General features: G+C 41.4%; 1 protein-coding gene across 1 annotated transcript; it reads right to left on the bottom strand.

Moving 5' to 3' along the window:
* Positions 1–1,878: 1,878 nt before the first annotated feature.
* irx1a (iroquois homeobox 1a) lies at positions 1,879–6,709 on the bottom strand. The gene is made up of 4 exons (XM_069537716.1): positions 6,317–6,709; positions 3,778–4,867; positions 3,375–3,450; positions 1,879–2,448 (listed from the first exon to the last, which is right to left on the bottom strand). Exons 1-4 carry the CDS (start codon positions 6,557–6,559, stop codon positions 2,373–2,375), a joined length of 1,485 nt encoding a protein of 494 aa, XP_069393817.1. The 5' UTR covers positions 6,560–6,709; the 3' UTR covers positions 1,879–2,372.
* Between the last annotated feature and the right edge of the window lie 4,400 nt (positions 6,710–11,109).

Below are 11,109 nucleotides of genomic sequence, written 5' to 3'. Positions count from 1 at the left end.
CAAAGCATTAAGTGAAATTCACAAAAGTCAGATAGGATATTCAAATTTTGCAATGACAGAGGGTGGAACTCGTTTTCCCATCATGCACTGCAGAAATCTGCAGCACAGAAAAAAGAAAAGAAAAGAAAACAAGATCACTGTTAAAGTTAATATTGGCACATTCATATTAAATATCCCCAACTACACTGCAAAGAATGTAATTTCCTATGCTCTCAGTTTGAACTGTAACAGAAGCCTCTTGGTTTTATTTTATTTTGCATATAATGACGCAGTGTTTATGTTGTTGGTCCAACAGTGTTAATGTAAGTGTGTAAAAGCGCAATGACCCCGCTGCGGTCAACAAAACCTTCAGTGACCTTTTTGTTAATTTTTCAACACGCTCGTCCACCGCGTCACTGTTTAGCGAAGTGACACAGATTTATGCGCCCCCTGTGCCACACACACACACACACACACACACACACACACACACACACACACACACACACGACCTAGTCAACGTTTACCAAGCATTAAAAAAGGAAAAGAGAAAATAAATCACCTTTGTCCCCTTTGCACGTTGCTGTGACGTTAAGTCCTATGCAATAATTTGTAATGACTTCATTTGGAAGTTAAGCAGGGAAATTATTTATTGCAGATCTTGAAACGAAATATTATTTTGGCATGTAACGAAAAATAATCATATTTGTTTTATAATATTTTATGTGACATGAGTGTAATCATATTTCCATTAATAAAGGAATTTCTATTGTATTCCTTTAAAACCTGCAATAGCACAATACATTTAAGTGCCACGTGTTTAAATCAAACTATAAAACACACACTTCATTGTGTGTGATGATACAGTTTAAGCACATTGATTTATAGCTGCTGGGAAGGTGAGAGCTGATTCAAGTGGAAGCGAGCTATATTCCTCGCCTATAGAGGTCGCTGTGATATTGCAAAACAGACGTGCACAAGTCACTCCACAGGTTTAGGCCACTCACAGCATTCATGCTCTGGAACAGCTCACTTCGCAGCTCAGTGGGATTCACAAAGGTGGACTAACTGAGGCTGAATATTTTCTCAGATTATACTAAAGTTATTTTATAACAAGCATTCAAAGAACGAAGTGAGTAATTGATTTTCACCAGAACACCACATGAGGAAATTGCATTGGCCCTGGGTAGAACTAAAATCAATTTCATTTGAAAGGAATTTGTGAAAGTGTTATTATATATTTTTTTATTTTCCTGTAATTTGCATGCTCCCGCAAATGTATAAAAAAGAGAAAATAAAAGCACAATGGCTGCGTCATTTCCCACCACAGCTAATCATTGCACTTTCCTTTATTTAAACCCCATTAGGCCGTCGTGATAAATCAATATTTGGTTTTGGTCACCGATTGAGGAGCAAAGAAGCAGCTTTTGCAGGCTAATGATCACTATCAGCCTCGGAGCAGACAGGACCCCCCCCCAAAAAACTCACTGACCCACAGGCTCCACAATGTCAGCCTCCCCCTCCTCATCCAAAAAGAGAGAGGGAGGAAAAAAATATTAATAATTTATCTTCGAATCGACTTCTCTCTCTGACAGATTAGATTTTAACCATTTGATTTTGTTTGGACTGGGCGTTCCCATATTATTACTTAATGACCTTCCCAGCTGCTCCTGTCCATTTTCTGTCACCAGCAACCATCTGGACACTTATTAGCACCTCAATGCATCCACGCCGCTTTCCCCCCAAACTTGAATAAAATTAAGCCTGGCTGCAGACTGCCAATACATGTAGTTTGTTTTCTGTCCCATTCCCACCACCCCTGGAAAAAAAACTGAAAAATAAAACAAGCATCGAAAAATAATCGTGATAATAATAATAATGCACACTCTAATGCATTCTCTATAATTTCATTTAGTTTATTAGGCAAAATATACGATCTGGACAAATTCCTTCAACGCTTCCTATTTACAAATTTAAATCACTTGGTATTTACATTAAAGGAAGGACACCAAAAACACAAGATAGAGACAAAAAAATAATAATTATAATAATTATAATTATAATAATAATAAAGTAAAAAGCCTACCAAAAAAAATCCCAGCCTGCCTGGGTCAAAGTGGAGAGAGAGAGAGAGAGAGAGAGAGAGTAACATTATAGGCGCGATTATAGGCTACACAACAATAGAGGAAGTAATCCATCCATCCACAGGATATTACCAAATTACGCCATTTGTTCTGTACCGACTGGATGCTACGCTGCATTATTATTTCTCATTGTCCTCTTTTTTTCTCAGGGAGTGTAAAGTCTCTTTTTTTGTCTCTGTTTTTCTTGTCTTGTGTGTGTTTTTTTTTTTTCAAGCTCGGGGAAAAAAAAGAAAAGAGAAAATGTCTTGATCAAGCCGAGGAGAGAGCAGTGAGGACGCGTTGCGTGGCGTCTGGTGGACTCCTGGCGCTGGAAGGCAGAGAGGATCTGCGTGGGGAATAAAAAACACAGAGAAGGTGGGTGAATAGAGACCCTCCATGTTTGGACAGCGGGCTTCAATATGCAACTCAAGTGGGTGGATGAATAGCTGAACAGTTTGGATTTGAAACACACTGCAGCAGCTCCCCCCAGTTCCAATATAATAATTATAATAATTATAATAACAATAATAATAATAAAACAACTACAATATTTTTTAGTAAGTGAAGAAATTAAAATATTTTTGCACACTCATTTTCAATAATTATAATAAATTAAATAGGGCTGTTGCATTATTAGAGGGAGTGTTTTGTAAGGCTTGAAACTGAGGTAAAGGTTTTTTTTTTTTACCCGCTTCCCTTCTCTGTGAGAGCGCTCCCCTGGGCTCCGACTCTCCCATGGGTCTTTAGGGAAAGCACACAGCCCAGACAGAGCCCGTTTTACTCGGTGACTTGATAAGTAGCCACACTCTCCCCAGAGGGGAGGAATTAAAGGGGGGTGTGGGATGGGAGTCAAGACCCCTGTCACCCGCAAAGCAAACTGTGCTTTATTTGTCTTTGTTTATTTTATTTCTTAACGTGCCATTATAATTATAATAGCTGTTGCATGCAGGAAAAAAAAAATCAAAATTCCCTAAAACATAAATTTCAGCAGTTAGCTTGCATCCCCTATAATAATATTTTTTTTTCCTATACTAACTGAGGTCATAATTTAATTCAAATGCTGGTCCTTTCCTTTTGTCCTTAATCGTGCTTCATTTTAATAATTTTAATCCCTCGTATTATGCAGATTACAGGAGAAAAGTATATTGTCTAAATCCGTATAATTTTCTCATAAAATATCACAAGGTTTGATTTAATCATTTGAAGTCTGGTATTTTTTTTATTCCAACAATCAACAAGAGCAAATAGGGATTGAATAAAACGTTGTCTCACCTGTCATGGATGGGTCGAAAGGAAGACTTCAGGATCTGTGTTGGAGGTGAATCAGACCTAACACCGTTTTCATGATCTAGAAAGAAAATTAGCAAAAACACTTCTCAGTATTGATGTTCTGGATTAATTATACAGGACTTTAATTTTCTTTTTCTTTTCTCACACATGATTAAGTTTAAGCAATACTGAACCCTGTGTTGTTGTGTACGTAGAAATTGATTTTAGTGTCCATGCGCTTTTACGCACGTCTGTGCAATACTTCTAAATATGATAATCAGATGCCACAGAAATGAGAAACAGAAATTACCAGGATATTAATACACACATATTTCATATTTTAAAAGTAGCGTGCATTTTACTAGCGTGTGATACTTGTGTGTATGTGTACACACTGTGTTCCTACCTATGTGTTTGGGACTGTGGGTCTCTGGTGGGGTCTTGCTGTCATTGCTGAGCGCTGCTGCAGCTGCTACCGGAGACACCACCACCGACGTCGGCTGCTGCTGCTGGGTCGGCAAGTGGTGGTTGTGGTGGTGGTGATGGTGCTGGTTTACTCCCAGAAACGACCGCACGTTGAGCAGGGAGTTCTGGCCCAGGAAAGCCCCGTTCGTCCAGTTGTGGAACTTTCCAATCTGGCAAGTGTACAGTCCGTGGCTGGGGAGGAAGGCCGGGTGGGTTTGGATCTGGTGGTGGGGGGCTGACGGGTGAGTGGTGGCCGCGGGGCCACAGGGGGACGTGGGTTTCTGGGATGAACTGTCGGGGCTAGTGGCGGTCTCTGCTAGAGACCAGATCTTAGGCTTGTTGTTGGACGGGAGAGGAAAGCTCCCGGATCTGTCCGGAGACAAAACTCTAGTCGTGTTGTTGTTGTTGCCGTCCGAGCTCTCCTTACTTCCTGCGTGAACTGAAATTGTGCTCTTCGATTTGTCAAAGGCCTCGTGGGCCTGCAGGGCGAAGGCCCGTCTCTTCTCCAAGCTGTCCAACTCTCCCCCCGCACCCACACCGCCCCTGTGCTCCCTGCTGCCCTCCGTCGATTTATCGTCATCATCCTCGTTGCTCTGATCCCCGTCGTTGTCGTCGATCTTGTCGATGTCTATGCTCTCCAGATCGATCTCCTCCTCGTCTTCGTTCTTCTCCGCCTCGTCCCCGCTGCCGAACAAGTTGCCGTCCTCCCCGTCCTCTTTGCTCCTGCCCCAGGTCACCTTGTTCTCCTTCTTGAGCCTCCTCCTGGCGTTGGCGAACCAGGTGGACACCTGCGTCAGCGTCATTTTGGTGATGATGGCCAGCATGATCTTCTCGCCCTTGGTCGGGTACGGGTTTTTCCTGTGCTCGTTGAGCCAGGCCTTCAGGGTGCTGGTGCTCTCCCGGGTGGCGTTCTTGGGCCTGGCCGGGTCCCCGTACTGGAACTGACCGTATGGATAGAAGGCAGGTGAGGTGTGGGCTGCAAAGCTGGCAGGGTGCACGCCAGGACCGTCCTTCAGCTCATACTGGGACCCCTTGAAAAATGCAAGATGATGTGTTATTACAATTTGGCAATTAATCATTTTTTTTCCACATAATGAAAAAGCAAGTGGTTTGATTAGACCCCCCCTCACTCCCCCCACACACACACACACACACACACACACACACACATGCATTCTGACCATTATCTGCAATCCACACGAGTGACATGGCTGCTATTAAAAAAATCCTAGAGTACAGTTGCACCTGACTCTGAGCTTTCCACAAATAAGCTTCTCAACTTGCACAGCAGCACATGAGGCCTGCGACACCTGCGCCTGCACAGCCACTCACCATGAGGCGCAGACCTTTTATTAGCAGACATTTTTCACACATGTCAGTCTAATAAGGGAACAAACAGCGAACAGGACAAGAGAAGGCCCGTCTCATTCTTGGTGAACGCGCACATCGCATGCAAATTGCCAGCTTTCGTGCGTACCTGCCAAAACTCCCTCCCCCCTCTCCTCCTCTCTCCACTCTCCTCAAGTTATATGTCAAAGCAAGTTTGAAGGCCTAAGTTAAGTTTGCCCCAGCACGCATCATTTATTAATCCTCCCTGTCGTCGTTTCCACTTGATTCTGACACCGCAGCACTCACACACATATCGACCAGTTCCAGGAACATCCACACATGCTCGGGTTTATTTATTTCATTTGGATAATGGCCTTGCCGTTGTTTTGACGCTTTAGCGCAGTAGTTAGTGTCTTTACGGACCTGATGCTCACATTAGCCAACACATTAACACACTGCAAGTTAATCATTATCACCAGGGGGATTTTTTTAGGTCAGAGAAAGTCGGACAATTCTTCATTAGGCACAGAAAAAAATCTCATCGTGTAATTTAGTGAGAAAATATTATAGCTTGGCTACACTGCAGCACAGACTCAACAGAGATTAAACTTCATTGCACATTTATAGCATGAGTTATTTAAATTAAAATAGATAATATAATGATCTCATAAAAAAATATCTAGCTGGGATACAAGACTGAGAAACGTTCTTTTTTAATGGTGCGTAAAAACGCAGATGCACGTATTTTTTCCTCTGTAAAATTAATTTAAACTTCGTAATCAATCATTCTAACACTATAATAATAATTATGTGGTTGGTGTGTTCCACAACCATGCTTTTCTTTACTTCAGGCCTTATTTTTCCTTCTGATTTTCTTTGTTGTCTGGGGCCAAACTTTTCACAAGTTAACTCAGCTAAACAAGACACCGATCTGCTCAAAATCAAGCAAATTTATACACTGAAATTTAATAAACCCCTTAAAAATGAAGTCATATCATTTTTTTAAAAGATATTCTCCTAATTTGTTTGGTTAGATAGCTCACAATGTAGTCTATAGTTATTTTTTTCTTTGTATGGCAAAGTCGAGCGTTAACAACCCTCCGTGCGAGTCCTCAAACATGGAACAGAAGAAAACAGAAATATGTCCTTACCATTTGTGAGAAAAGAGCCAGGTCCGCGCTGGTGTAAGGTAAGAAAGCGCTGTAGTTGTGCGCGTACGGGTTGGCGTACATGCCTAACACCGAAGTGACCGCCGCCGCGGTGGCGGAAGGACTACCCCCGATTTCGGTGCTCCCTCCGCGGGACGAAGGTGTAAGCACTCCCGGTCTCTCGCCCCCGTACACCGCCTGGGAGGCACTTAAGTACTGCGGGTAGCCTAGCTGGGGGAAAGACATCTCCTCCGCCGAAACTGTGGCACAGCCTGTATCGTCCGACAAACTGTGCGTAAAAAGACCAAAAACAAGTGTGTGTGGTGGAAGAAAAAAAGAAAAAGAAAAAAGGAACCCAGATGAGTAGAGGGAAAGTGTTCAAGCCAAAGTCACAGCTACTGCAGACATACAGCGGTATGTGCCGTCAAAACAAGCCCGCTCTTAAATCTCGGCTTCCTCTCTCTTTTTCTCGCGCAAAGTCCGCTGGATGTGATCTGATCAACAATTGCGCTCCGACTGACGCGCCTGGCCCTGAGGTCTCCGGGCTGATCTCTCAGATACAATTTGAAGTTGATGCTTTGATTGGCATCCCCTACTTGAGCCTGCAAGCTCCTCCTCGTTTGGAGCAATGTGGATAATGTGAATATGGAGTGAATCACATTGGCTGGGGCCTCTCTCTCTCTCTCTCTCTCGCTCTCTCCCACTCTCTCTCTCTCTCGCTCCCCCCTCTCTCTTCCTCTCTCTCTCCTCTTCTCTCTCTCTCTCCGTGTTTGGACTTATTGTATGTTAAATGTTCAAGCATTAGAGTCCATTCACCGAAGGCTTTGATTGTTGTATGACAACCTGTCTACAAGATTTTACAGCTGTCCGACACAGGAGGAAGTAAACCCGTCAGAAGAAGGAACTTACTTTGAATAGATTTAAATTGTGGACTAATTAAAAATGGAAGAATTGTTCCTGCGCAGAGGATTTAAAATTTGGTACCAAAGACTTATGCTGCGTTTATTTAAGAGTGACTAATTTACCCAAAAAAGTGTATTTCTTCAAGTTGAGCTTATTCTTTGTAAAGTACGTGTCCTTATTTAATACCAAAACTGGTATCCTACTTGTTATAGCAATATTATATTTATGTGGACAATATATTATTTAAAATAAACGTTTTAATAAAATTACCCAAACAAATTAAGCTTCATATTTCAGCCATAACCTGTTTTAATTTCATGACGCACGTTTTCCAAAAATCCAAACTGCACCGATCTTTCCACATCATTTATTGATTATCTAGCTTTTTATTGACTTCTGTTTTGCTTCTCTTTGATTTCTTCAGAAAGGTTTTATCCGCCAACTTCTCCCTCCCTTTTTTCCTCACCCTCTTTTCTCCCATCTGCACGTGTGTGTGTGTGTGTGTCTGTCTGTATTTGAGTGTGTGTGTGTGTGTGTGTGTGTGTGTGTGTGTGTGTGTGTGTGTGTGTGTGTGTGGATTTAAACCAGATTGTTGTTGTCCCTTATTGCAACAGCACAGCCACTTCACGTCTCCTTGTTTGGAGAGAATAGGGATGAGGAAAACTCAAACATGGATCAGGTCCCTGTGCGCACAACAAGCTGTTATCCATGTACATTTCTACGCAGCTAATTTTAAAGTAAATGACGTGGCAGCACTTTCAGCACTTGTACTTAAAAAGAAAATCAGAATGAAGAATAATTTAGCCGTCACATAAATTGGATTTATGCGTTCCTAAAAGACACATACTTTCGGAATTTTTTCCTAAATTAGACATTAGGAAATAATATAATTCAACAAGAGTTGAATATGAAAAGAAAACTAAATCTAATGCTATAACTTCTCGCCTCTTCTTTAAAACAACAATTTCCAACTCCAAAGAAAATAGTCCGTTTTTCTTCTGACCTGCAGCCGCGTGGCTCAAAGGAGGAGGAATGAGGAGGCTTGTTGTCCGTTTCTTAACATTTCTATTTTTATTTGATTAGATTCTTATATCGCCCATGCACCTCAACGTGCAGGGCTGGGGGTGGAGTGGAGTGGGGTGGGGGGTTATTCTGTAGATCTAGATTTAATGCCTTAACGACTGGAAGCCCAAGAAGTCAGTATAGATTTTGATCTGCACCAGATGGCTCCGAGTGGATATTGCCCGAGCTCTAGCGCCGAGGATCTGTTAGAAAAAAAATATCTGAGGGGCACTGATGGTAATCTGGGTAACACATCAGAAAGGAGGGGAGGAATGGCAATTGTGATAACCCGGTGGAAATGTGCGCATGGGAGGGGGTGGACTATGTGATGGTCGTGGTGTTGGAGGGGGTGACAGTGAGGACACTAGAAATATCTCTCAATAGAAATAAAAAAAATAAAACGAGTTGTAAAGTAAAAGGGTGTGACAATGTAGCATGATTATTATTAATCATAATGTTATTATTTTTATTATTATTAATAATAACAATTGCCTAATATAGTTATTTCTTTATTTTTTTCCAAAGAGAACCTTTTTTTCCTTATTTTCTGAAGAGCAAGTTGACTCCTGGTAAACAGTGACAAGTGTTGAGGGCAATAAACCATTATCGTTAACTGATTTATTGGGTCTTGTTAAACTCTCATTACCACCACAAGCTCCTCAGCTTCCACCCGGAGAGAGAGAGAGAGCGAGAGAGAGAGAGAGAGAGTGTGTGTGTGTGTGTGTGTGAGAGAGAGAGAGAGGGAGAGAGAGAGAGAGAGCATGTAAAACTTTGTTCCGGCTCCCCTCGCCGCGTCCATCCAGCTATCCCCCCCCACCAAACACGCTGACTTCTAATGCACTGCCTGGAAACAGATGTGCATTCAACATCTGTATCTGACTATGACGCGCCTTTACGCACACGCTTCCGCACACGCACGCACAAGTATACACCCGTCATGACTTAAGAATTTTTAAATACTCTCTCTCTCTTGAAAGAAGGTCCCCAGGCTTCTCATATCAGATTAGTTTAATCATGTAAATCTACAGGAGCCTCTTCATAAGCTGTTCTGCCTCGGCCACATTCTACTGATTCACTCAGGTGGAAAAAGAAATCCTGCCACCATGTCATCTTTAAATTGAGATTTTCTTTTTTAGATAAAATGCATAATTATAATAGAGATGTGATAATATTGTTTAGATGTTACCGATGCATTATGTAAAATATCTCGGCTACATCCACCCATACAATGTAAAATGTGAAAAGGAATTATTCAGTTGGACAATAGAAACCGTCATTATAAAGTAGAAATAAAACTTTCAATTGTACATTATAACAAAACACTCACACACACACACACACACACACTTCAAGCATTTGTCTGTTATAAAAATAATGCCCTATCATTAAAGACAGGCCAGTAAATCTAACACCATTCTACAAAGGTAGAACACATATGGCAGCACTTTGCAAACCACATCCATATATATTAGTTTTTAGGATTAGTGTATAACTTTTGTCAATGTTTCTATTATCAAAAAGATGCATGCATGCTTTTCATAAATGTGCTAACAAAAACAATGTCCTCTTGTAAAGCAAATAGCAGAAAATTTAGATTTTGCTTATTTTTTCTAAAACATATATTTTCTTAACTGTTGATTAAAACTTAACCCATAAAAGTTAGTTAAATAAATTGCTGTTGCACTGTAAAACACGTGTTTATGTCAGCTCTGCATTTTAAAGCTAAGGTGTTTGCCAGGTTATGTTGGTAATAGTCTTGTAATTTGGCCTGTTTATGTTTAAAATCTATGCGTGCTTGTTCTCGGGCCTGTCAGACATATTGAAGCCAACACACAGGCCTGAACGATTCCACTCGAATTGAAAGAGAGTGAACCTGCATTACAAAAACATGGGTTATGTTGACAGTTGGCTACCACCGCAGAGGTCAAGGGTGTCTCTGTGAACTAATAACTGTGGTGAAAGATACTCCTTTCCTGCCTCTGGGAGTGCCAAAGTTGAGGAAAGGTTAAGAATCTGCAGAATGTCCCTTTTGTGCTTTTTCTCACAGATTATCAAATTAAGTGTTGAAACCAAAACTCCTTCTCCCCCTGGAGGGAGGAGATTAGATGAATATAACTGATACCAACGGACCATCACAACTGTTCAGCCGACCTCTTCCCTTTAACATCGCACACAAAACACTCACACGCGCTCAGCTCCGGTTTATACTCCCCGAACTGCGTCAGACCAACCCGACTATTTAGCTGTGAGTTAGAGTCGCAGGACCACTGGTGTTACTGTGAGACATTTGATACACAGACAACTGCACCACACCTATAGGTAAGGAAACTAGGAATTTCCTGGATAATAAAAGAGGTCTATTCTGGGTCCTAGAAGGTTAAGACGTTATGCAGTTGACAGCTAAACACTTGGAGGGGATGTGCTCTTCACTTCTGACAAGACGGAGAGTTTATGGACGATAAACACTGGCAGAGTTAAAGGTGTTTTACTGCAGTTAGATGTGCAGTTTACTTTCACTGTACATGTGTACAAGAACAGGGTGACAATTGATTTGACTTCAGATGACTGTTTTTTTTATTCATATGATTCAAATGTCTGTCTGCTCTGGCCCCAGTGAGGATTATTGAGGACATGACACCTTTAAATAATTATGCATGCAGGTACTTTTCTTTTTTGATGTAGAAAATCTATTTTGCTGATTTAACCATTGCAAATCTCTCAGTTTGTGTATATATTTTCACATGAGAAGGAGTAAACAATTATATTAGTCAAAAAATAGCTGGGATTGGAGAGAAGAAAACAATCATTGCAATTCCTTAAAGTTAGAAGTT

This window comes from Paralichthys olivaceus, chromosome 13, assembly GCF_024713975.1.
Source record: "Paralichthys olivaceus isolate ysfri-2021 chromosome 13, ASM2471397v2, whole genome shotgun sequence".
In the NCBI taxonomy this organism is placed as follows: domain Eukaryota; kingdom Metazoa; phylum Chordata; class Actinopteri; order Pleuronectiformes; family Paralichthyidae; genus Paralichthys; species Paralichthys olivaceus.
Note: the sequence above shows the minus strand (reverse complement) of the source record. Positions and strands in the feature narration are given on the sequence as shown.